The sequence below is a fragment of the Engystomops pustulosus genome, chromosome 5 (genome assembly GCF_040894005.1).
Source record: "Engystomops pustulosus chromosome 5, aEngPut4.maternal, whole genome shotgun sequence".
Classification (NCBI taxonomy): domain Eukaryota; kingdom Metazoa; phylum Chordata; class Amphibia; order Anura; family Leptodactylidae; genus Engystomops; species Engystomops pustulosus.
The window spans coordinates 91,847,024-91,874,949 of NC_092415.1; the positions used below are offsets into that span (position 1 = coordinate 91,847,024).

The 27,926-nt window shown below is 39.6% G+C and overlaps 1 protein-coding gene across 2 annotated transcripts; it reads right to left on the bottom strand.

Moving 5' to 3' along the window:
- Positions 1-7,217: 7,217 nt before the first annotated feature.
- SERPINB5 (serpin family B member 5) lies at positions 7,218-27,216 on the bottom strand. Of its 2 annotated transcripts, none has more exons than XM_072152685.1 (7): positions 26,705-26,725; positions 24,050-24,220; positions 21,437-21,574; positions 16,883-17,000; positions 14,356-14,498; positions 9,901-10,068; positions 7,218-8,230 (listed from the first exon to the last, which is right to left on the bottom strand). In XM_072152685.1, exons 2-7 carry the CDS (start codon positions 24,215-24,217, stop codon positions 7,823-7,825), a joined length of 1,143 nt encoding a protein of 380 aa, XP_072008786.1. In that variant the 5' UTR covers positions 24,218-24,220; positions 26,705-26,725; the 3' UTR covers positions 7,218-7,822. The 2 variants fall into 2 exon arrangements, with proteins under 2 accessions (XP_072008786.1, XP_072008785.1); XM_072152684.1 differs by lacking the exon at positions 26,705-26,725 and adding an exon at positions 27,064-27,216 and having other exon boundaries at positions 7,220-8,230.
- Between the last annotated feature and the right edge of the window lie 710 nt (positions 27,217-27,926).

The following is a 27,926-nucleotide window of genomic DNA, read 5'->3' on the forward strand; positions in this document are numbered from 1 at the left end:
GATTATTACCTGCCAAGAACCAATGAGATCCATATCTAGACTGAGGGTGATTCTGGATAAATATGCGGAGGTCTCCCTTCATAAATTGAATGAAAAAAAGTCTCAGATTCTCTTGTTGCATACCTCTAAGACTGAAAGTCTTGCAATAAAAACTGCATTCAAATTTGTTTGGCCGACAAAGGGAATAGAGTATTTAGGAGTTTTAATTGACAGTTCGATTGAAAAGATTATTAAAGTAAATATGAAAAAACTTATGGTAAAGTTAATAGGGGAACTGGATAAGTTTCCCAGATTGACTTTTTCGTGGGTTGCGAGAATCAATTTAGTAAAAATGTACCTATTACCGCATCTATTATATTTGATGAGATGTATAAAACTTAGTTTTCCTCAGGAATATTGGGGACAATCACAAAAACTGCTCTTCAAATTTATATGGGCAGGGAAGAGATCAAGGGTGAATAAAAAAATAATGACAACACCAATAGAGAAAGGTGGGATGGGAATCCCTGATATTATACTATATCATAAGGCAGCCATCATCGAGCAAATGAAATGTTTTTGGGATAAGAAACATAATAAAGCTTGGACCAAAATAGAAGATGCAGAAATAGGCCAAATCACCGTAAAAGGGGCCATATTATTAAAATACCTATCCTCATTCAGGTTGGAACCTTTCTTAAGAACAACAAGGGATCTGTTGCACATTTGGAATTAAAAAACTAAAGAGAACTTGCGTATAAATATTAATTATGGAGATATTAAATTGGAATTCTTGAAGGAGATAGGTTTAAACATTAATCTGCACCTCTGGGAAGAATTAGGGATTAAGACACTAGGAGATTTAATTGCTGACAGGGTGCTGATCCCACTCTCCACATTACGTAAAGACAGGCCCGGCGCCAGCACCCGGCTAACCCGGGCAAGTGCCGGGGCCCCGGGGTACTGGAGGGGCCCACTCGGGCCCCCGGATCAATTGTAGCAGTGTCGGGCGGCTCTCATAGCGATCTGTGTCTTCTGGACACAGATCGCTATGAGAGCATTTGCAGGCACTCACTGCTTTCCCCGGCAGGAGCTGCTGCATCGGAGACTGAAGGACCTGCGATGACGTCATGGTCACATGACCTGCCGGGGAAAGCAGTGACAACAGAGAGAGACCTGCATCAGTGAGGTGAGGGGGGAGACATGGGGGGCTGTGTGTATACAGGAGGAGGAGGGGGGCTGTGTGTATACAGGAGGGGGGCAGTGTGTATACAGGAGGGGGGCAGTGTGTATACAGGGGGAGAGGGTAGCAGTGTATATACAGGAGGAGGGGGGGCAGTGTATATACAGGAGGAGGGGGGGCAGTGTGTATACAGGAGGAGGGGGGGCAGTGTGTATACAGGAGGAGGGGGGCAGTGTGTATACAGGAGGAGGGGGGCAGTGTGTATACAGGAGGAGGGGGGCAGTGTGTATACAGGAGGAGGGGGGCAGTGTGTTTACAGGAGGAGGGGGGCAGTGTGTATACAGGAGGAGGGGGGCAGTGTGTATACAGGAGGAGGGGGGCAGTGTGTATACAGGAGGAGAGGGGGGCAGTGTGTATACAGGGGGAGAGGGGGGGCAGTGTGTATACAGGGGGAGAGGGGGGCAGTGTGTATACAGGGGGAGAGGGGGGCAGTGTGTATACAGGGGGAGAGGGGGGCAGTGTGTATACAGGAGGAGGGGGGCAGTGTGTATACAGGAGGAGGGGGGCAGTGTGTATACAGGAGGAGGGGGCAGTGTGTATACAGGAGGAGGGGGGCAGTGTGTATACAGGAGGAGAGGGGCAGTGTGTATACAGGGGGAGAGGGGGGCAGTGTGTATACAGGGGGAGAGGGGGGCAGTGTGTATACAGGGGGAGGGGGGCAGTGTGTATACAGGGGGAGAGGGGGGCAGTGTGTATACAGGGGGAGAGGGGGGCAGTGTGTATACAGGGGGAGAGGGGGGCAGTGTGTATACAGGGGGAGAGGGGGGCAGTGTGTATACAGGGGGAGAGGGGGGCAGTGTGTATACAGGGGGAGAGGGTAGCAGTGTGTATACAGGAGGGGAGGATGTGTCCACGCGGGGGAGGGGGGGCAGTGTTACTACTGAAGGGGGGCCCACTAGGGCTCTGTCGCCCAGGGGCCCACTAAAACCTGGAGCCGGCCCTGCGTAAAGAGGAGTCGTTATTTAATAAGTTGCTTTTGCAATACCTAGGACTAAAGAGTTGGGTCATTAAAAATAATCTACTGAAAAGGGCAAGTGAAATTTCATCGGAACGATCCAAGTTTAATAAATTTCTATATAGGACGGATATATTTAAGGGAGGAATTTCTATGGTTTATAATGATCTGCAAAGTGCTGGTTCCCCCAAAAAACCGAGCTACATGATAAACTGGGAGAAGGATTTGAGTAAGTCATTTTCAATAGCCGGGTGGCAACTAGTCGTGTCCCGATCCTACAAAATATATTACTGTACTAACCATATTGAGACTCGTCATAAGTTACAAACAAGCTATATATCACCATCAAGACTAGCAAAATTCTCTGAGTTAGAAAGCGATAGCTGTTGGCGCTGTAAAGAGAAGGAAGCGAATCTATTACATATATGGTGGAACTGTAGCAGTATCAGAGTTCTCTGGGAGGCAGTCCAGAACTTGATCAAACAGATTTGGGGCATAGAGATTGAGTTAAGTCCGGAACTTGCTCTTCTAAATATGAATATGGAGATAATCCCGCCAGAATTTAGATGGTCTGTAGCGAGAATGTTAGCAGAAGTAAGAAAAACCATTGCATTACACTGGAAAAAGTGTCCAAACTTAAAAATAATTATGAAGAACTTTAAGCAAGTGTACCAATATGAAAAAATTATGAATGAGAAAGCTACATAAGCTAATAACTACTGACTTTGATAGTAAATGGGAGAAATGGGTATTATATGCATTAAATAATGACATACTCCTGTAAAAGATAAAGCTTCTTGTATAAATGGTTCTTGTCCTGTTTTTTTTTCCTTTTCTTTTTACTTTGTCTTAACTTTTTTTTTTTTCTTTTCTCTATTTTAACTCCTTTATATGTGTATGGTTATGTGTCTATTATTCTCATGCTTAAACAGCGAATAGACATATTTATGTCTGATAAACAACTGTATTATATAGTTATATAGAACAATATTTAAATAAATCTATAACATGAAATTACGATTTGATGTAAACTCTTATTTGTCATAACATGGATGGATGTATAAATGTAATGATAAAACTCTAATAAAAATGGAATAATAACTACTATAATACTGCCCCCTATGTACAAGAATATAACTACTATAATACTGCCACCTATGTACAAGAATATAACTACTATAGTACTGCCCCCCATGTAAAACAATATAATTACTATAACACTGCTCCCCTCAGGTCTTATCTTCCGCCTCACCTCCCTCAGGTAGCCCTCCATGTCTGCTACCTTCCACTCACACAGAACTCCCCCAGGTATTGCCGCCCTCCCTAAACAGAATCCAACCCCCTGGTCTTGTCACCTCTCCCTCCCTTGCCACTACACAAAATTCCCTCCCAGTTCTGCCCCCCCCCTTCACAAAACAAACAGTTATAGTCCTCCTTCCTTGTCCTGCTCTTCACTGTCAGTAGCCCTGCTGTTTGTGATTGAGAAGCTGGAGGGCCATGTGATGATTACATCATCACAAACTGTAGGAGCTGTATTTCTGCACAGAAATACAGCTGCTATAGCGACCCCTGCAGCAAGACCTTGAATGATATCGAATAACAAACCCCATTGAAGTCAATGGGAGACTCGAGCATTTTTCAAGGGGACCAAGGCTCTGCACAGGGAAGCTTGGCCAAAAACCTGGAAACCTCAGAAAATGATGGACACACCACGGAAATGGACAGGAAACAGCAGGGGCAGCATGCATGGATGCCTCTGAGGCTGCTTAATCGTACCATTATGCCAAAATTATGGGCAACAGCATGGCCATGACAGAGTGACCGAGTGAGGCGAGATAGCATCTAAAACACGCAATAATTGACCCTGACACTATAGGGGACGGCATGCGGAGGCAGCGGCAGGTTTTTTTTGTTTTTTTTAATTTCTTTATGAACGAAACATGCAGAAGAAATCAGAAAGCAAACTGAAATGCGGATTGCTGAATGTCCCGGTACTAATGTGAACAAAAAACCGTGTTAGATTACACCACACGTGACATACAGTACGTTTCACCGGCAGAGAGAATGTGGATTGGGATTTCTGGAGACTAGCTTGCTAAACATTAGCAGGCAGACTAAGCTAGATGAAATTGCATTTGCACCACTGACAGCTCACAAAAGGATTTTGTGCTATGACTTTCACTTTCACTTTAAAAAAAAAAAAAAAAAAAAAAATCGGCAGACTGTGCCTAATTCAATCAAACCCCTAATAAATTGTCCCACTAAGCTGTTTGAAATGGATATGTGTGTCACTAAGAGCCAAAAATAACGTTCGCAGGTCTCCCTGCAAATTCGTCACAATATGGTAGTAGCTGCACTACTAGTGCCAGCAATCCCAGCCTAACAAGGGCTTTTGGGTTCTTGTAGAATCACTCCTGCCTAACACTAATCTAATAGAACACCCTAACGCTTTCCCTGACCAGCAGCAGCTCTATCCCTAACGGCATCCAGGCAGAGAATGATCCGAGCACCGCGAGGAGTGGCTAGTATATTCCAGGCCAGCCAACCACTGCTATCGACATGTAAGTGTACCACGTGTACTACAGAGTCTCCTGGCTTGTGATTGGCTCTGTTTCTGGCCGCCAAAAATCAAAACGGCGGGAGAAGCCATTTTCTTGAGCTGGCGAAATATACGTCTGAGCAACAAGCTGTTGCGAGTACGCTAATGCTCGAACATCAAGCTTGGATAAGTATGTTCGCTCATCTCTAGTATCTACATGCTCCTCCATATTCGTTGCTTTTTTATAAAAACTCACAAACTGTCCTAACTGTCGTATCATTCACCAACCATCCTTGAGGATCTCGGATCCCAAACAAAAGCATTCTCCCTTCTGACTTGGGTCATCTTTGCTCCCTCCGCATGTCTGCTCCCTCCACATAATACTGTTGCTTCAGGAATATGCGTTTGTTATCTGCCTGCTGTAGAGAAACAGAGAAACAGAACAAAACAAACTGACCTTACCTTAGAAAGAGAGGATGGCCACTTATGTAACAGCTTTTTTGAATATTTTGTTCTGTAAATCGATCCAAATAAATCTATTGACTGAAAATATTTTAGATGATGCATTACCTTTTATATCTTTCATCCATTGTGAGTTATACATTTCTTTAGTATTGACCATATCCATTGGTATGTAAGACAATCAGCCTAAAATGCAATTTTCCATCAAGTACATATAAAGTTATAGAGCGCAATCATGCATACTAAAAAGTGTAGGGTTGTTTGATCGACCAAGTATTTGCTCATGCCCACTATGAATTAAAGTGCATGTCTGTTGCCTGAGTACATTGACATGCATTGTATTCATTTCTCGATTAAGTGCATGGACATGTCCAATTGTGGTACTACTTCCTTGCTCATTGCAGATTGGTTACACCAAATATCTGTTTTTTTTCATAAATAAACACAAAACATACCACCAAAATTTTTCAACTTACATGAAGTACAAAGTGTTCCAAGAAAACAATTTCAAAATCACTTTGATATGTTAAAGCCTTCCAAAGTTATAACCACTTATAATCACAAAGGGGAGATTTCAAAAACCGGGCCATGTCAGGAAGGTGAAAAGTGGCTTTGACGGTAAAGATGAGAATTCCCATCTCTCCGGGACTAAAATAGACCCTGAATGAGGGTAACGCTCAAGGGTATAACCCTCAAATTTTCATGTCGAAAAGTTAAGTCTAAAAATTTTAACACTACCATTCCTGATTTCTAGAGGGGAGATAGTAGTACCTCTGTAGAGACAGGAAGGCACTGATGGGAGGTGGCTGGAGTAATTTTTTTAACCCCTCTCAACATCCTCTCCCAATGCGCAACCTCCAGCTGGCTCATCATAGGATCACAATATAAAAAGACTTTGTAAATGGTTTTTAACAAACTTTATACACAAAAGACTGTGGTTCCTTCACAAGACTGTGATCTGTGTGTATATCTTCAATACAACCAATTACTACAAAATTATTTTAAATGAAAAATTCATACCAACATCTAATAACTAATTCACAGAGTGATTTCTCCCCAAAACACTTAAAATAAAATTGATGAGTTAGTAACCTTTACTTTGTATATGAAACGTAAAATGAATGACTGTACAGTGGTTCACACTGGGGTTCACAAAAAGGTACACATTTTACTTGTTGTTCTTTTGAAGTACAACTAATTCATTATTAAGGTATAAATTTATAGGTAACGTATTCCTTCCTTGCTTTTAATATATTTGAACTCTGTGATGTTTGTAATATTTCTTAGAGAAAAATGCTCCTATCTCCTCTTATCAGTCTTCTCCTTATCTGTCTTTGGTAAAGAGAAGTTAGGATCATACTGGCACAGACACTTACTCCCGCCTGCGTGAAGGTGGGGGATTTGCGATTTGCGATTATTTCAGGGCTTCTACATCACTGACATTGCGCAGAGGCCCTGATAAATATTTCCCTTCTGATGAAATATAGTACAAAATTTTCATATTCCCCTAAACTATTCCTCAAAAAAATATTTTTCAAATGACTGATTTAAATAGCAGTGTAGGCAAACTTATTTTTGGGCAGAAATCTGGGCCCAAGGGTGCTTGCCCATAATAGAATTGTGGAGGGCTACTTGGTGGCTGCATTAAATGCCTCAGTTGGATAAAGTGTTTCACATTACAGGTACACAGGTATACTGAGCAGCAATTAAGGCATTTCATCAAATCATTCATTAACCCTGGTATGTCCTAGGGAGGGGCAAACACCCTGAAACAATACCGGTTGTAGATGCGAGTCTGTGGTATGGCCACTGGGAGCTAATTAACATACTTTCGTTTCCCAAGAAGTATTGCTGTAGACCCCTGTGTCTCCGCAAAAAGAAACAGCACCTCCCCTTAGTTCCATCTAAGTAATTTCAACAAAATATCCGGTAACTGTGCTTTGTAGTAGCACGGCTGGTGTTGCCTACAGATAAGAGACTCTAGTGTGAACAAATCAGCAATTTATTTTACCTTTATAATAATCATTTGAATACACACAAGTTACATATTCTCCCTTGACTAAAAATATTTAGTGTTGCCACTGGATGTTTTTACATCTCTCATGAATTTTTGTCCAGTCAGATGGATATAAGTCTAAACTGCTGTGCGTAAATGATCTATTGATGTAATTTTTATTATTTATTAAATGTGCCTACCCGAGACTTTGAAGGTATGTTTACACCACAGATGTGAAAGTAAACAGCACTCTCAAAGTGTACAGTATGGAGCAATTAAAAGATTTGCATATGAGGCATACCAATCATAGAGGTGCAGCTTATACAAATGTTGACATTTTGGTCCATTCGGACTTTGATCGTATAGGCACAATGGTGGTATAATGGGCTGTCACAAATCTGTTTATGTAAACTTAGCTTTACAATGTAAAAATGACATGTCAGAAGCAAGTAAACTGTTGCAGTGTTTCCTTTGTTTGTCATACCGGACCATTTACAGGAATTGTAAATGTATGACTTCTGGAAGCAATGAAAATCAGGCATTGTTAATTGATGAACAACTTAAGGAATTTTTTATTTTTATTTTTTTATGCATACATAGAAGCAAATAGAAAATCTAATACTAAAAGTACAATTGTACATAGTTTACCTAAAATGAAACTGTAGGGGGGCCTGTATACTTGCCAAATAATAGAATACCCTGTGTTTTAGTGTGTTTTACAATGAACAGGAAAGGATGGTCAACATTACATTCCGTTTTGGACATCAAGACTCTCTCTCTTATCTCATCTGCTGCTTCAGTGCCATCCTCGTCTATGTCTATCCCAGCTTGAAAAATTGCTTCAGACAAAGAAAGACCCTTCTTCTCTGACATTCCAGAAAAATCTGCAACCTCTTTATTGACTGCATCATGTATACCAAGAGCATTCAGTGAGCCCTTTAAGTTAAGAGTGCTTGTTATCCTTAACATTGGCAAGCTCAGCTTTACTTTGCTGTTGGCCATCATGCTGGGGTTGGTCCAGTTGACAAAATTCTCCGTAGTCATTTCTTTTTCAATCTGAAAGTAAAGTTTAGTACATGATTAATGAAACGCACCATAATCCACATTGTTCAACATACATCTAGAACCATGAGTTTTTATCCATAATTATTTATGGTAATAAAAGTCTGTAAAGTCCTCTGTAATATGTGCAAGTGACTGTTGGTAGCAGAACCTGACTTAAAGAGGACCTGTCAAACTAAAAAAAACGCTCTAGGAGCTGCTTGCTAAAGTAAGCAGCTCCTAGCACTACCCCATTATTAGCACTGTTAAACTGCTAGCTCTATCAAACCTTTTGATAAAGCTACCGAACACTGCACTGCCACACCCTCAGAACACCAGATCAAGCTTACAGTCATCTGGCGTATTCATGAGGGGGCAGTCCGAGTAAGCAGCTACTAGAGCGTTTTTTTTAGGGTGACAGGTCCTCTTTAAAGGAAATCCATACCATGATTTAACTTCTTGAAATACCTGCTTTGCTATGTAGAGCAATGCCCACATCTGTCCCCCATGTATTTGTTTTCATTGTCCAGCTGCTCCTTCCATGCCAAACCTCACTTAGCAATATGCAAATTAGGATGAAGTGTTTTGGCAGAAAACTTCAGGGCTCCAGCTTCACATCTTGCTGGACCCAGTAGGGGGAGGAACGAGAGAAGGCACTATGCAGTGGCAGTATAGCATAACCATTGTTATTGCTGTGAGAAAGCAGAGCCCTTAGGTGCTCTGCTAAGGCATTCAGTGTAATTTACATATTTCTAACATTAACTTTTGACATGGAAGGAACAACTGGAAAATAAAAACAAAGGTATAGGTGGCATGTGTGGGGACAACCATACACAACATAACAGTTAGTTTAAGTAAATCATGATGATGAATACCCTTTTAGCCTGCTTAGTGTTTACCTGGGGTCGGGAAGTAAGAGTTCTACATTTGGGAATCTGTTCCTTCTGTAATAGATATCCTGGTGTGGTTTTATGTCATTAGGCTTCCTGAAAGTCATGCTTGATGTCAAGGGAGCTGCCACAGGAGCTAAAAGAGGCACGGTTTTGCCTATCCCATCTCGAGAAACTATTTTGCATATTTTCCTAGTGTTTTCCAATGCAGAATGAATACAGGTTACAACGGTAAGAGTAAAAGCCTCACCAGCTCGTGCCTTAGCTCTCCCTATCTCTTTTTAAACCATAATATACATTTTCAAACCTCTCTCTCTGCCTTTAGTTGTCACTGTCTGCTGACACAACACCTTATCTAAGTACAGGCGGTCCCCTACTTAAGAACACTCGACTTACATACGACCCCTAGTTACAAACGGACCACTGGATGTTGGTAATTTATTGTACTTTAGTCCTAGGCTACAATAAACAGCTATAACAGTTATCACCGGTGTCTGTAATGAAGCTTTATTGTTAATCAAGATTCTAATGACAACCCAACAAAAGTTCTGGCTGGGAATACAATGATAAAATATACAGTTCCGACTTACATACAACTTCAACTTAAGAACAAACCTACAACCCCTATCTTGTATGTAACCCTGGGACTGCCTGTACTTGATAAAGAGATGCAGGAAAAAAGGCAGGAAAAAAATACATAGTAGAGAATATTGAGAATTGAGATATGGACTAATAACCTACTCTTACTCCTCGCAGCCCCAATTCAGCCTGTGTTGATGTACCCAATTCTGTTACCTTTTCTAGTCCAGTGGAGTCATCCTCAATAATTTTTGGCATTATAATGAGCATACTCATTTGTTTGCCTGCAAATGGGATATCCAGGATTGTCAAATTCGGGTCCTTCATTGTTCTAATGCCAAGTCGTGTTTCCAGCTTCATCATTGGGACTGGTTTAGTTCCAGTCTTAGTGTAAAAAAGACATATTTGCATTGTTAAACAGAGGTAATAATAATGGTACAGTATGTTAGCTTACATTAAAGCTCTCTAGATAGCACTATGGAATTAAATACATGAATAATAATATGTAATAATATATAAGTACACCCTGCTTTATCAAGGATGCACCAGAATGCAATGGAATTGAAATGGTGATATTCCTGCTGCTCCTTCCATAAATACAAGGTCATGCAATCTTGCACTCTACTGTGACTAAAGATTGTAGACGTAGTCACAATGGCTTACATGTCAATGTAGGAAACCATAACTTGCTGGTCATATATAACCTGCTGTCAGACAGTGGAGCACAGATCTGTGCTATCATTTTTATATGAAGCTAATATTCCATTGACCAATGCAATTACAATGGACTGTTAGAGTGCATAGGCTTAAACATAACTTCTACAAAACAAATTTTCAGTTTTTATTATATAGATGGTAACATAGCTGCTACTTCATCAAGCATCATGTAGGTAATGTAACTGTGTAATGTAGGCACTTCATGCTTTGTACATTGTTTTTTTATATGCAGCCTATATGCAATGTAGCACAAGTCATGCTGGAAGACATCCAGAAAGAAGGAGGGTGAACTCTATGGGATAAATAAAGACCAAGCTCATTGGCTCATTGTGTACCATTAAATCACTGGTTATATCGACGGTGTTCCTTAAACCTCATAAATTTAAAATTGTAATATTTTATCCTTTTTATTGTATATTATATATATATATATATATATATATATATATATATATATATATAATCAATTTATTTAAAGCCAACCAATGTATACAAATGGAGCTCCACATGACTCAGCCAAATGAATATTCAGTAATTATAACCATATCGCTTAGAGCGATATAAATAATTTTTACAGTCCTGGAAAGTGGCAACTAGGTGCTTTGTGGCACACATTGTAAAAAACTAGTGTATTATCCAAAAATAAATGACCTGTTCATCCTTCTGCAATTTACTGAGTAAATTCTTAAAATCCACTCACTTTCAGTTTACAGGAGAATTTTGTCTAGGTCTCCTTTTCGTATATTTCATTTCTTTTGGCGCCTTGCCCATCCTGTGAGATTTCCCCTCCTTTTACACTCAGCTTCTTCTTTTTTGTAGTTCTTGATATTGATTCTTCATATAAGATTTTCTGGGATTCTCAAACTCAGTTCTCTAATGGTTTTTCCCACATAGTGTTGACTGCATGAGCATCGTAGTACATATACGACTCCATTTGATGTGCAAGTGATATGTTCTTTGATCTTTCTATGCATGTATGTATTCCTTTTTCTTCACTAGAATCTGACAGGCCGTACAGATTCCACAGGGATAAAATCCCGGGTATTTGGTATTCACTCTGGTGCTTGATTGAAATGACTGCTTGTGATAAGACTACCGATTGTGGTCCGTTTAGTATACCCATGAGATGCTTTTTCACTTAGATGTTCTTTGAAATCTTGATCTAATTGGAGTATCTTCCAGTGCTTGTCCACAATGCTCTGCATCTCGGTCCATTGCGTATGATAGGTAGAGATGAATCTCGCCTTGTTATCATCCTTTCGTTCTGTGGTGCGAAGTAAATCCCTACGATCTATTCGTAATGCTGTATTATATGCAGATTTGAGAAGTCTATTGCTGTAATGAATTTCAAGTAACCACTTTTTCTACCACTCCTTTTTTGAAGTTTACCAAGGTGAAACAATTCTTATTTAACCAAAGGATATCACCTTTTGGAATCCTTTTAATGGTGCTATATAAATGTTCACTCTTGGCGTCCAGAATTCTGTTTGTCGCAATTTTTTTTCTATACAATTTCATCTCTATGTTCTTGTCTGGGTTACTTAAAATTTGTATATCCAGAAAGGGAATACTTATCTCACTATAATCCACTATGAGTTTGATGTTGAGTTCATTTTTATTTCGATACTTGAAGTATTCTACTAGGGTGTTTTTCGAACCCCTCCAAATACAGATGATGTCATATATGTTCCTTACAAACTGGGCCTTTATCTTTAAAAACAAACTCCTCTACCCCCAACCTAAGAATACATTTGTGAAGGTTGGTGCGCCATCCCTTGGCCATCCCTTGTATTTGAAGATAGAAAAGACCATTAAATTTAAAATAATTACGTGTTAGTACAAAGCATAAGGCTCTTAGGAGGAAATCTCTCTGCGGTGGGCTATGTCCTTATCTCTGTGTAGGAAGAAATCCACTGCTATTCAGCCTAGACTAAGCCTAGTCTACCATCCTTTCATTTGGGCTCAAATATACGTCATCTAATTGTTGTAAAACCTGCATAGTGTCTTCTTAATTCGTTGTTCAACCACTGTCTACATTTTTCTATGAGGCACCCTATACCGGATACAATAGGTCTTCAGGGTGGTTGTTCTATGTTCTTGTGTACCTTTGGTAACATGTAAAAGGTAGCAATTTAAGGATGTTTCACCGTAAGAAATTCCTTCTCCCTCAAAGAGATTGCTTGACTTTCCAGCTCTTGCTTCAAAAGATCTTCATATTATTTGAGTAACTCTGAAGTCGGGTCACCTCACAGTGCTTTGTAACACTTTTCTTGTAGTATGTTATTTTATTCTAGTCACTTTTTCCCTACTAACTCCTTTCCTGTTAAAACTGATAAATATTTTTTGGTGGTGTACACCCTGGCAAGAACATAGTGTTCATTTGGAAAAATATATTTTTTCAATACTAGGCATAACTAGATAACAACTAAGCAAAGTAGTTATACTGTTACGTTAAAAACTTGAGGTACAGACCAAAACATATTATTACTACCAAATACTAATAATATGCCTTATATTGATTACACAACTGATTGTAAGGAAGATGTCAGTGATGATAAAGCTATAGTGCAAACTAGTAGACAGGGACATCTACTGGCATACACACCCTACGCATTAGTATCTTATGCAGTATAAAATTTACTACACCTTCCTGCTTTTTCAAATATATTACTTATAGTGGTCTCTACCTAATGTGGCACGGTATACATATGCCTTCAACTGTAAAAAGATTGTAATATGATTAATAAAGTTGTGCTAAAATGAGTTAGAGTGGCAGAGAAACCCATCCTGTTGGGGTACCCAATAGAATATTCTTATAAGGGATTAGCATTAATATAAAAGCTAAGGCCTGGTGCTTTGAGTAATTTCTTTATTTCCTCAGACTGAAGATAGGAGATATGATCTGCAGAAACCTTAACATAATGGGAAATAAAACGTAAACAAAACCTTTCTGAAACAGGGGTGTAACTACAGGGGTAGCAGCCATAGCACCCACTATGGGGCCTTCAGCGCCCGGGGGCCCCTGCATCTGCGGTATTGGGTGTGTAGATCTTGTATGTTAGTATATGTGGTGTATGTATACTGTTTGTGTAGGTATATAAGTATAAAAATGTATGCATGAATGTATAAATGTGTGTGATTGTGTAAAAACTAGAGGGTACAAATATATATATTTTAAGGAGATAGGGGGCCCCTTTCAGAAGTTTACTATGGGGCCCTGTCTCTCTTAATTACACCCCTGTTCTGCAACCTTGAACTTTCACTACTCTTCTCATTAAACGTAACATCACAACCTCCTTAAGTTTGTTTTTCCCGCTTCAGTTCGGTTTAATTTAATTCTTTGCTTATTTGTTCTGCCACAATAATATCACATGCATCTAATAGACCAGTGATGGCAAACCTTTTAGACACCGAGTGCCCAAACTACAACCAAAACCCACATATTTTCGCAAAGTGCCAATGCGACAATAAGTTACAAGCAGTAACTTATTACTACCTGCTCTTTCACAGGTTTAAATTGTATAGGCACCTGAGGACACCAATACAGTAGAAAGAAGGAGAAGAAGTTCGGATTATCGATGAAGCTTCCTTCTGGGGTCCTGGGCTACCTGGGACTGCAAGAGTCCTTGAGTCCTGTCAGGCAAACTCTACCCTGGGGTGATGGCAAGGGTGCCCATAAAGAGGGCTCCAAGTGCCACCTCTGGCACCCGTGCCATAGGTTCGCCACCACTGTATTAGACCATTAAAAACAACCTCTGGCCTCATTGGTCTTTTGTCATAAAAAAAGATAAGACCAAGGATTGGTTGTATTGGTCGCATCACTGCGTCACAAAAGGAAAAAAAGAGTGGCTTTGATTAAAGTACTGACACTGGAGCTATGGAGGATCAAGCACAAGCAGACAATTACTACATTTTATCTAAGAAAATAGTAATATAATATCCTGTATAACGTACCTTGCTAATATGAAACTCAGACTCCTTTGTTTCCGATTCATTAAATTTAAAAAACCACTTTCCTTTGTAGTGTGCAGCTCCCAATAGAAGCATATCAGTATCTTCATTCAACAAGCCCTCAGTCAACATATTCTCCACATTACCTGCAGTGATGGAAGATAAATGTAAGGATTAAAATATGTAGCTACATTTACAAATGTTTTTCTGAAATCAGAATTAAATTCTATTATTATATACCTGTACAGAAGTTTATCATAACTTTCTGCAGGATAACTTTCTGCACTGTGATATTTTATTTCAGAAGACAACAGAAGTCATTGAAAAGCCACTAAAAGAGTCAAGTTAAGAGAAATCTACCATCAAAATCAAGCAAAATAAATCATAGATCTCATAGATCCAGTGGCAGATTAATATTGCCATAGGTCCTGGTCTAAATATTATAGCCTCTACAAGTCTGGAATTCACTTCCACATATGCTACCAGAATCAAGCTTCTTGGCGAATGGTGGATGCTTCCCTTCTGCCTGCTTTCAGGACCATTGGAGGACCTTCAAAGGTCCTGAAATGGCTCTTGTGTACATATGTATTGAAAATGGGAAGATGAGGATTTCACAGGTGAAGGTCCTTCTCAGTATAACATTTGATAGGGAGTCTGTGTGGCCATGGGTCCCCTAGAAGAATTGGGCATGTGGCTATTGGCCAAACAATCAATTTTATAATCCACTACTGTCCAAGAACAGTAACTGTGGTAATCTTCTTATATCTGTTATCCATGGCTTCCTTCCTATATCCTATAATCTATAACCCGTCTACCATTAAAATTAGGCATGGAAAAAAGGGACATTTACTCATAGATCCGGGTATCATAACTGTGGTATTCCTTTTATATTTGTTATCCATGGCCTCTTTTCTTCTAAAAAGAACTTTTTAAATTATGCTAATGAACCCGAAAGTTCCCAGACGAAGGCAGTTCCCAGAGCCCTTCTCTGCTGGACCCCCAGACGAAGGCTAGCGCCGAAACGCGCGTCGGGGCTTCTGTGTCAGACCGCAGGCGAACTTACTACAATGGGTATGTGCAATATGATTACTTCACTGCTATCATGACAAATATATTTGTTTACCTTCAGAATAGGACATATAATAGAGCTGTCCTATTTGTTCCATGATAAGCTATAATGAAATGTGTGCTTTTTAGATTAAGATATGCCCCCTATTGGGATGTACAGGCACTATGCACTTTAAACATTGTACATCGATTTCAGGATCATCCCTCCTTTTGGACTTATAGCATATCTCCTCAGGCACACCTCCCCCTAGGAGGGTAGCACCTATTCACATGTACCACCCTGCAAGATTTGTCTGATTTTGTGTAGTGTCTCCGCTTTCCCTTCTATGTGACCAGCCTGTTCTTGTTGCTTTTAAAGTGTTTGTCATTTGATTTGTAATAAAGATTAATTGTACTTTATAATTCTTTGGTTGGAATGGCTTTTTTGTAGATAGGTATATGTAGGAGTCTACCATAACAGTGGAATATAAGAAGGAAACTCAGGGAAATATAGATTTAAATTTTTATACTACATGTTACTATACTCCCTCCACTGTATGTATATGTGTGCAGCTGCACTGTTAGTACTAACCTTTGTGAATTATAAAGTCAATGTAGTTTGTGGTGGCCAAGGTATATAGGATGTATACTTTTCCCTCACTAATAGAGAAAGCCAATGGGCTCCTATTGAGTCTAATTCACACACTTCCACTGGAACACAGTGTAATAGAGGTACCAAAATTAGACACTAGATGTCAGTATCGTTCATCATATGTGGAATAAGTTGTATCAACATCCCAATTGATACTATGCAACTATAATTGCTACAACAATGTTATTATAAACAAGCAATCATAGCTCTAAGGCTACATTCATATGACCGTTGGGGGATGTATAAGCTTGCGGCCGTATATATATACGTATCCCATAGGCCGACAATGGGCACACGGACCGGTACCGTGTCCTATCTTTCCCTGTATTAAGGCACCGTGCGCCATGTATATCTGTGGAAAGGGGAGGGGTCACCCTTCCTCCTCTCCAGGGTAGCGATCGTTTGATAAGTGTGAATATAGCCGAAGACTGAATATCCTTGCTCAGAGGACTGACAAAGTATAGCGACTAGCGTATCCATAACACAGCAAGCTGCATACGTAGCAGTATTGTTTTACTTTGATTAGCGTAAGGGAATAGTCCCTGAATTAAACTATTTCCTCTTCTATACACTATGATTGGTCAACTGTGAGGACTAGTATTAATATGTTCAATGTCACTAGTTAGGTCCACATCCCTATTATGCCACTGTATAAACTCGGCTCTTTAATTTTCTAAATACACAAGGTTGCTAACTAAAAATTAGACTAGCAGGATCCACCATACTTTTATAGTAAAAGTAAAAAAAAAAAAAAGTTGAATCTCCAAATTGCAGAATTCATGCAGAGGAAAGGGTTTAAGGTTGATTAAATGGAAGGTAAAGAAAACTTACCATGAGTGAGGTCTTTCACGGAGGTATTTATCTGATTTCTAGCTTCTTCTGCTCGGGATTTTATGTCAATTATTTCTAGTTCTGAAGGATATGGTTTTTTTGTTGAATTTATAAATTCCTAAAGGTGAAATTATTTTTATATAAATATTTCATTTTATCATAGAAATATATCCATTAAATTTTTATTCACTACTTTTTTTTAACACCTTAATGCAAGCACCATAATAGTACAGGGCAGTGTTGTTACAGCTGTATAACGAGGTCTAAGCTCTTTCCATACAGGTTGGGTGACTGCTGTATTATAAAGAAGTCACACGTTGTTTACATCCAGAAAGGATACTGGTAGCTATCGGGGGCAATAACCTTTTAATTGACCCTGATGCAGACCCCAATGACAGCATGTCATTTGAGCTATGATAGAGAAAAATGAAAAATTTAAGTTTAAATGACCTCACTTTAACTGAAACAAAAACCGTAAGAAATAAACAGATATAACTATAAACATATTAGGAATCTTGGCTTCCCAAATTGTCTCATCTAATAATAAAAAAATAAATATAAGAAAAATGAAAAGTTATGGCTTTTGAGAAAAGTAGAAATTGCAAACTCTAACAGAAAAAGTCTGCGGCAGGGTTAAAGGGGTATTCCCATTACAGCAAATTAATGTTATTGGTTATACTATAAAAAGTTATACAACTTTCCAAGATAATTTCTATACAAACTCCTTGTGGTTTTCTAGATCTCCGCTTGCTGTCCTGCTATAGAAAGCCTCTACGTTTACATCCAGTGGACAGAAATCTGACCATGGTCACACAGGTGCGCAGCTCGTTATAACACACACATCTGATTACTCTCTGCAATATAACGAGCCGAGCACCTGTGTGACCATGGTCAGATTTCTGTCCACTGGATGTAGACACAGAAACTTTCTATAGAAGGACAGCAAGCAGAGATCTCGAAAACCATGAGTAATAGATACAGAAAATATATTGGAAAATTGTATAACATTTTATCTTAAAAACAATAACATTAGTTAAGCTGAAATGGGAAAACCCCTTTAAAGTAAGTAATAGACTAAAGTGAATCCAGATCTTACTGATAACATAACCATGTTGTTTTTCTCTTAATTTTATTTTCTAATGAGTATACAGTACTTGCCACTTGCTTTTTCTATGCTATCTTCACTTCATGTTTAAAATATGAATTAACAGTGAATTGTTTTTAGACTGTTTAGCATCACTTAGAAATCTAATATTACATACATGTTTTCCTTTACTGTTAGAGAGTCACTAAATATTATGTATATGCAATATATTTATAATGGTTATATATTATTAAGCATATATCTATATATTTTTATGTTATTACCACATGAGAAAGTAAATACTATTTTAGCTATTTAATGTATTTTATTAATTCTTCTATAGATGATCACTTAATTTTAAAGTGTGAACACATTCGGATTATTATTGTGTTGAGTTTATATAATTTTTAAGATCAAAGTCCCATATCATTTTCTCAAAACAGGGCCGTATTTCCAAGTTCTGCACCAGACTGGGCGTCTCTTAGATAGATAAACTTTAGCTACAGATAAGCTACCTAGTAGTAGCAACATGTAACAAAGGTTTTAAAGGGAACCTACCACCACCCATCTACCTATAAAGTTAGATTGGGTGGTAGGTACATTTATAGAACTTGAGGATAGCCCTTTTAATCTTTTGCACAATCTTTTGCTACTCCACGCCTCAGTAGCTTCATTCCCGGCTCGGCTATACAGCCTGGCGACTCCCAGCATCCCCTGCCGGATCTTCAGGTCATTCTGCTGAAGAGAAAGCCCACTGAGCGTTTCCAGGCGCCTCTGAGTTTCCTGAGCATTTCCAGACGGCTCCGTGTTCCTGTGGTGTTCCCGTGTTCCTGCGGTGTTCCAGTGTTCCTGTGGTGTTCCTGTGTTCCAATCCTGTGGCGGTCCTGTAATCCTGTGGCGGTCTTTTCATTCTGAGGTCCTGCTTCCCGTGGTCCTGTCTTCCCATGGTCCTGCCTGCCCTGTGTCCCTACCTTGGCTGCCACCACGGGCCTAGTCACACCCGTGGAGCGACCTGGTGGCTCCCCGCCGAAGCAAGACCGTCCCGCTTTGTGGCAAGCTCTGGCGAAGACCAGGAGTCCACTTAGACTCCGCTCCCGGGTTGCGGCTAGCATCTTTATCCCCCGCATGGTCCAGGGAGTCCACTCACTTTAGTCCCAAGAGACTATTCCCATAGACTGTGACAGCAGGTTTCTGGGATGAGGGCGCACAGCTACGAGGAGCTGCATGCCGAAGATCTTTTGTAGGAGGAACAAAGAGGCTAAGAGGGCATAGTAGCCGCTTTAGAAAATTTACATATTTGCCAAATAAAAGTTAGCAAAAGATTGTGGGGACGTGAGGATTAGCCCTTAAAAAGTACCTACCACCCGACCTACCTTTATAGGAAGATTTGTGGTTGTAGGTTTCCTTTAAGTACAGTTTTGAAATTATATTATAATAGGCCAGTGCTTTGTACTGAAGAAACACAGTGGCCAATATTTATCAATCATGTGCAGTTTTGCAAGGTGCGCCAGATCATTAAATACTGGCGCACAGTCTTCAATTATCTGTACTGCTTGGCAAGTGCGCACCATCTATTTTTAGGTGCATCTTTAATATACAGCGTGCAGCACAATTACGTCGAGTCACTGTATTAAATGTGTCACAAACTCAGACTTAGCACTAACACACCTCTTTAGGTGCACATTTTTTCTGTCTTGCCAGTTTAAAAGATCTGTCCCAGTGGGTCACATTTATCAGGGATTATACACCTGAAATCTGGAGTACAAGCCCTCAAATAGGCACAATTCCTGGTGAATGGTCAGGAAGCACCAATTTCCCCATTGCACTACTTCCATGCCAATTTGTTGTTGATCAGTGGAGTACACAAGGCGTTTCTGCCATGCACCTGCAAAGTTCCTATAGTCTGCAACCATGCAGGCACAGTGCCAGCATATTATAAATATGCCCCAGTGAGTATATCAAAAGATTCTCGTAAAGGACCATTTGCCAATTCATATTGCATATTTCATTGATCCTGTTTTTAGGTTAGGGTTCCTTTAAATATAGGTTACAGGGGTTGTCTGGGACACTATGAAAAATAGAAATGTGGCCGGAGTGGGGGGCTTGTTAAAAAATAAACCTGTACTTACCTCCCCGTTCCCTCACGGTGTCCCGCATCACTGTCTCTCCGGGCCGTGCCTCTGTTTGTTTCAGGGGCATGGAAGTTGCACTGTAAATAGCCGGCCACGCCCACCTATCTCCATATCTTAGTGCCTGATACAGCGCTGGGAATGGTGTAGGGTGGGCGGGAGCAGCCACCACTATGCAGCCGGAAGCTGTGAAGTAACCGCCGGAGGTAAGTACAATTTTATTTTTTTAAGCAGCTCCCCCCAGCCACATATATATTTTTTATAGGGTTTCGGATAACCCCTTTAATGAATACATAGTAACTCTTGTATATAGAAAGTAATCTAGCCAGCAGTATGTCAGAATCAGTGATATTTTATTCACTGTTCCCCTAAAACAGTGGTTCTCAACCTGTGGGTCGGGACCCCAGCGGGGGTCAAACGACCAAAACCAGGGGTCGCCTAAAGCCATCGGAGCTGCAATTTTACTGTGTTTTTACTGCGAGTTGCATGGTTTGGGGTCACCACAGCATGAGGAACTGTATTGCGGGGTCACAGCATTAGAAAGGTTGAGAACCATTGCCCTAAAACAAGCACTTCCAGATAATAATGTTGTCTATGATACCAGCACATAAACCATGGAAAAGATATTATAACTAAAAACTTGTAAATGCTTGCATATTTCACTTATCTTGGACAGTGGGACCAGTCAAAAAATTACTTGTTGCTATGGGTTAAATCTTAGAATTATTGATACTGTTTCAAGTTTGGAGTTGTCTTAGTGTTGACTGAGGATAAAGCTCATCTCTAGGTAGCAATGTCTTTACAGGAACCATTTCACTGATCAAAACAACGACAAGACAACCAGTGAGCAGCGGTAATACCCATGTAAGAAACACAGGTCTTATATCTAGGAGGTGGTGAGTCCACTAAATAATTTGTATGTGTTCTAAACCCTCACTGTTTATTGGGTGAGGCACCATTCAGTAGTATACCCTAGTTCCCAGGGATTATAAAGTAGTTTTAATTTACACTGAGAGTTAAGAGACAGAATTGTTTATTGTTTCCTAATATATCGGAATCCAGACTTCATTTTTTCATACTGCACTTATATTTTAAATGATGATATTCTCTACATATATATTCCATACCCCAAGTATAAAACCTTATTTATAGCTGTCTGATTATTATTAGTAACCATTTCCTGATTGTTTAGGGTCTGAATGTAAAGTATAAAGCATCCATTGAGATCGGACAGAGGTCTATGACCTATGAACATTGGAGTGGATTTGTGGAGTGAGTTTCTTGTTAGTAATGAAACTGCATTATTCCTCTACCTACTTGTATGAAAACATTTATACTCACTTTAGTGCAATTGCAACTAGCATCCACATAAAGGCGCTTGACCATTTTCAGGGAGGATGCAGAACTAATTCTATTAATGTCTGAAGAAAGAGTTTGAAATCCAAAGTCAAAGTCTTTGACATTTTCATAATGAAGACCCTATAAATGAGGAAAAATAAATATTTAGAATAATTCATACAAAATGCTGACAATATGTTGAGGAATTAAGGAATTACTCAAGTCAAAAGCACAAAATAAATATGAAGAGAAATACCCAAAACAGTTCCTCTTCATGACACTCTTATTATTGAATTTTTCTGCTACTAGTATTTTTCATAGGTCAGGGAAGAAACTTGTTGAAGAGAAAGACCTAAAGACCACCTTTGCAGGTGCGTGGAGGCTGGGAAGGAAACATGGAAAAAACGGTTTCCAAGGAAAGCCTTTACTTAAAGTTACCGTGCACGGCAACCCATTTTACATGAAGCATGACTTATAAGAAGCCTAGTGACAAGGTGTGGGATCACAGGCAAACCAGTATCTATTTCAAGAGGAACTCCCAACTATGGACAGCACTGTTACAATACGATTTGCATCTTATCAGCACACCCAGGGCCGCCGATAGGGCAGTACAACTGGTACTGCCCTATGGGGCCCGGACTCTAAGACACTAGGGGGGGGGCCCGGGGCCAGAAGCTGCGGGTGTCGGCTATATATTATAGCCGACACCCTCCTCTAACACCCGCGATCGGAGATTTCTCCGATCGCGGGTGTTAACCCCTAACACGCCGCGGTCGCGCTGACCGCGGCGTGCTAGGGGCATTTAACAGGATTCGGACCCCCCCGCGGCGCTTACCGGGGGGGTCCCGCTGCTCTGATCGCAGCCCCGGGACTGCCGGTGCCCAGGGCTGCGCGATCTTCTTCCGGGTGCCGGGTCCGTGCCTCCTGGCAGGACCCGGCTGTGACACACTGAGCATGCGCAGCATGCTCAGTGTTTCACATAATACAGTGTAATACATCTGTATTACACTGTATTAGGTGAAGAATAGCTTGAACAAGTGATCAGTGGATCACTTGTTCAAGCTAACCTGTAAAAGTAAAGAAAAAAAAGTTAAAAACACTGAATAAACACAATTTTTAATAAAAATAATTAATTAAATAGAGTTAAAGTCCCCTAAACACAAACATTCCCTATACACATCTAATAAAGTAAAAATACCTGAAAATCACCAAAACCCCCCACATATTTGGTATCACCGCGTCCGTAACAATCTGTACAATAAGTCAGAAACATTATTGGACCCGTACGGTGAACGCCGTAAAAACAAAACCCGAAAAACTCGCCAAAAATATAAATTTTCATAAAATCCCTTTACAAAAATGTTCTAAAAAGTGATCAAAAAAAGTTATGTGCCCCAAAATGGTACCAATTGAAAGAACAACTCAACACGTAAAAAATAAGCCCTAAACTAGCTCTGTCAACCAAAAAATATTAAGGTTAAGTTCCCGAAAAGATGGCGATGCAGAAACAAATAAGATTTCCTCTGTATTAGTTTTTCTCCAGTAAAATTGTAAAAATAAATGAAAAACTATATAAATGAGGTATCACCGTAATCGTAGTGATCTATAGAATGAAAATATTATAGTATTTTTAGTGTATGGTGTACGACCCCCAAAATATACAAAAAAAAGAAACCCCAAATTGACAATTTTCTTTTCCTCCATACATTAAAGAGTTAATAAAATCTCATCGAAAAGCTATAGACCCACTTAAATGAAGTATTTGTAAAGTGCATCTCATGTCGCAAAAAATAAGCCCTTAAATGTCCAAATTGCCAAAAAAATAAAGATTGTATAGCCAATAAAAAGTGACAATGCATAATCTGCTCTGAATGGCGCAGCTCCCCCTCAATGCCCTGGCGTGTGCCCATACAGCAGGTTACCACCACATATGGGGTATTGTTATACGCGGGAGAGATGGGGGATCAAATTTTGAGGAGCGTTTTGGAATTTTATCCACTGAGAATTTGTACATTTTATGAAAAACACATTAATTTAGCCAAATAAAATGTAATTTCGAAATTGCATCCGATTTTGTTTTAACCCCTGTAAACCAATTAAAGGGTTAACAAACTTCATAAAAGTTGTTTTACGTACGTTGAGGGGTGTAGTTTCTATAATGGAGTAATTTATGGGGTTTTACTTTATTTAGGCCTCTCAAAGTGACTTGAAACCTGAGCAGGTCCCTCAATAGCAGGATTTAGCTTTTTTTATGAAAATGTGAAAAATTGCACGTGACGTTCAATAGTATGACTCCTATTGGCAATCTACCAGAAGAGTGTGCCTTGTCGTAGCAACAGGCCTCAAACCCTGTTTGTGAAAGGTCACTGCGGGGGGCAGGAGGCTTGTTCGGTTTTGGGGTGTGTTGGGGCCCAGACACTTTTGCTGTATGGGGCCCCGAATTTCCTGATGGCTGCCCTGAGCACACCTCAGGGTTTATGTGTATAGGGTATTACATAGGTTATAGATTCTGCTTTGCAAACAAACATATTGTATCTTGTATCTGAGGTGAAGAAATATTATGCTATGATAATATGCATATAGGGTGACATATATAATAATTAATGTTCCACATACCTTTTTCATTTCTGTTGCAGTGTTTCCTTTGGCTGCTTTATAAGCTAAAGCCAAAGTGGATGAAATAGTTAATGGTGAGAAGATGAAATTCTCAGTCTTGCACTTCTCATTAAAGATGTTGAATATGTCTACAGCAAAGGCTGCATTTGCCATATGAAAGGCCTCCATTATCTGGAAAACAGAAGAGTTCATAAAAATAGTTCGAAGGTGAATCAAAATAAGAGTCAAAACTAAAAGTCCATGACTTACATCATTCCGACTTGCAAACAACCCATCTGAGATCTCAAGAGTCTGTGGGTAACTTTCGCTGATCTCCATTCAGCGTTTTCCTCTTGCTGTACAGCAGCTTGGGTTACCTCTGCTCTCTCAGATCATGGGTAATCAAGGACGCTTATGTGATCTCATCAGCACAAGCGTCCTCGGTAACCTGCAATCTGATATTACTGTGACTTAGGCTACATTCACACGATGTATGCCCGCCGTACAATGGTACATACATCCGTGCTGCGGAGAGGAACAGTGGATGAGCGCAGCTCACCCCCGCCCCTCTCTATAGGAATATATGGCGCACATCGCGTATTATATGGCACACATGTGCTACAAATCTAAACATTGATGTAGGCTCAGCAAAAGCAGTGACAAATTGTTCAAGGTGTGGAGATTTTTATTATCTCACTCCATTGTGTGTGGGCATAGAAAATGGGCGCAACAGAAGTGTTGGACTTGCCAATATAAATTCCGACTATGTAGACTTAATTTACAAGCCTTTTATACAATTAGCATGTTCTCTGCAATAGCTCTTAATTTGATAATCTGGTTAAATCATCAAGTAATTTTATATTGCTGACTCAAAAGTATTTAATACAATTTTTCTCCTCCCATTGTTTTCTCTCAAGCTTGATCTTCTAATTTTGGAGAAGGAATCAATTAAATAATTAATTCGATTTCGTTATCCATAGGGTGCGGTCACACGTTTCAGTTACAACTGCATCGCAATCAGTTTTGAGGTGGTTTTAGGTGCAGTTTTGTTAAAAGGTGAAGGACATGATCGGAACGGGTTAATTTGATTTTGAAGAGGAAACCTGTCAACAACAAATGTCTTTCACCTGTTAAATTAACAAAATTGCACCTAAAACCACCTCAAAGCTGAATGCGATCCAGTTTTTACTGCATCATGTGACAGCACCCAGCCTACCTGCTCACAATGGCCCAAATTCATTAAAGCCCCTGCACCGGACTTTGCACATTCTTTTCACTGCAAACTGCTTGCACATGTATTTAAGAAGTGTCTGAAACACATTTCTAGCGCACTGGACATGTGTGTCTCAGCTGCACTATACTGCACTGAAATGGCGTTTCCATGCTCAGTCGGACCTTGCGCCACATTTATCATGCAAAGTCCGACAGTAATGTTTTGCACACCCCATGTTAAAGGTGCACCAAAAAAAAGTGATTCACTCTGTTGGAGCAGTGCAGAGGGCAGAAAGAACTCTCCCCAGAAGAACCTGTGGCAGAAATCCTGAATATGGCGCACTCTGAACTATACACAGGCAAACTGCACATAATACAGTTTGCACTGTTTTTGATAATGTGGTCCAATAAGTTTTGATGTGGGCCAATAAGTGCAGTTTTAAGGTACGCAAACAATGGTCACATGCTGGTCATGTGTCATTGGCGGGTGAGTGCCACACATGCACCGCCAACTCTGTCAGGAATAGGACCTGCTCTATCTCTTGACAGAATCCAAGGCCATGTGCATGAGCCCACAGAAATGAATTCTCCACTCTCTGAACTGCATGGATAGTCTAGGATTTAAGAGCCTACTTAAAGGGAATATATCATCAACAAATTCCTTGCAGAGGCCCAGCTTAGTACACACCCAGGACTTTCATTTGTATAGGCAGCATCTAGTACTACATTTTTCCCAGTGGTTACTGGGAAATATATAACCTGACACAGTTTTCCATGGTAAAAACGCCCAATTGCCCAGCTCTTGATGAGTCAATAACTTTAATCATTTTGGTGTTGTGTCTCATAGTTAACAGTTTTAAAGTTAACAAGCAACCTGTAAAGAAATAATCCATTTCTCCATACTGATCTCATTAGCCCCAGAATGAAAATGTTCTTCTATATGCATACTAATGGATTACCTCTTTCCATGGTGCAAGAAAGACTTTTTTTCCATGTAATGCCAACTTCAAGCATTCTCTCGTCCTGTGTATATAAGTCATTGGAGCATAGGTAGAGATTTCATCCTGAACTTCATAGATTGCTATAGACTTTTGGCAAAGCTCAAAGAAAGAGCCAATGCTGTAAGTTGGCATTAAAGGGCAGCTAAAGGGGACTTAAGGTCCTCTATTCTTTCATTTGCATGGGGTTCCAGCAGCCACCCCTGTGGGTACATTAATTGGCATATTCAAGGCATATTCATCTTCATATTTATGGCATATTCAAGGTTATTTATATGAACATTCCACACCCAATATATTTGAGAGTTGTAAAAAATTTTTTTTAAAATTACAAAATTTAAACTGTGAATATTTTTACATTTTTAAATTGTGAAATATTATCCTAAGTCTGAAACATTTACATAAATATTCATGTACTGACATATATTTTATTTCATATGATCTAACATAACATAACATAACATACAAGACAGAAGATATAGAATGAACACTTGGATAACTTGTCTAACAGCAGGATACACGAATACCAGGCATCCTCCCTGTAAGCAGAGGTAATGATTTATCCAAGTTAGGTCCTTGCAGTCCCCGTGGTCAATATTTAATTCACTTTACACTATTTACAATTGTTATAAAATACTATAACATGTAAAGATAGTTGTGTTGCTTGTTTACTTGCAAAAGGCAAAGTGCTTCAGAGAAAGTACATAAGGTTTGGGGATGAGGATGTTATGGAGGAGGCTTTTACACAACTTCTCATGCATTAGAAAGCTAAGTAAGTGGCTTTGCTACATATACAAAAATAATATGTTCTTCAAATAAGCCTACCTGATCAATTGAGAGAGTTTCACAGAAAGCGCCCTGTAGTGCTACTGCCCTGAAGTGCTGGAATAATCCGTAATTGTACCTTAGCATTGGGAACACACCCACTAACAGAAGCGAAGGCATGCATGAGTCAGTTCTCTTCCTTTACAAAAAAAAAGATGATAAGTATTGGCAGCATGTACAAAATAGACCAAGGCAGTGGCTCAATGAGACTGTTGTGCTGCTAAGAGAAACATGCTCATGCAAGACTAATGCTGTCTGCAACCTTGTGAAATCCAACATTCTGTAAGCACTCTTTGTCTATGTTCTTTGTCTATGTCTGATTAATTTTGGGAATTAAAAAACACTTAATTCACAATGAGCAGAATAATCTTATGAATATATAATAATTTAACAAATAGCATTCAAGAAAGTTAGACAAAGGCTGGCATAAAGAAGATCCACTTGCCATGGCTCCTGTGAGTTGAAGTCCTGCACTGACAGCATCAGGTGGGGTACAGGAAATGCTGCAGACACATAAATTATGTTTCCCAGCAAAGACAAGGCTGGGTGACCGAGGGCTTAGTGGTCTTTAGCTAATCGTAATATATTAAAACCATCATGTAGAAAGTGTTCATCTAAAACAAACAAGTTACATCCCAAAAGTAAAAACTACTGAATAAAAGAAATCCAAAGCAGTAAAGCTGATGTCTACAATCCAAGTCTCATGCATAATTTAATATTTTTGGAGAAGAACTGACCATCATAGCTATATGAGCTAGTTGGGTATCTCATTCCAAAACCACAGGGGCTGATATATAGTTTGGCCATCCTATGCAGTTGTAAAAGTCTTCACTCTTCTAAGACACAATGGAAATATATATGCA

Coding starts and splice junctions, on each gene's coding strand:
- SERPINB5 (XM_072152684.1), bottom strand. CDS start 27,183: ATGCCTTCGCTTCTGTTAGTGGGTGTGTTCCCAATGCTAAGGTACAAT. Junction 21,575..24,049: donor CTGCAACAGAAATGAAAAAG/GTATGTGGAACA, acceptor CCTCATTTATAG/GGTCTTCATTATGAAAATGT. Junction 14,499..16,882: donor CGTGAAAGACCTCACTCATG/GTAAGTTTTCTT, acceptor CCATCACTGCAG/GTAATGTGGAGAATATGTTG.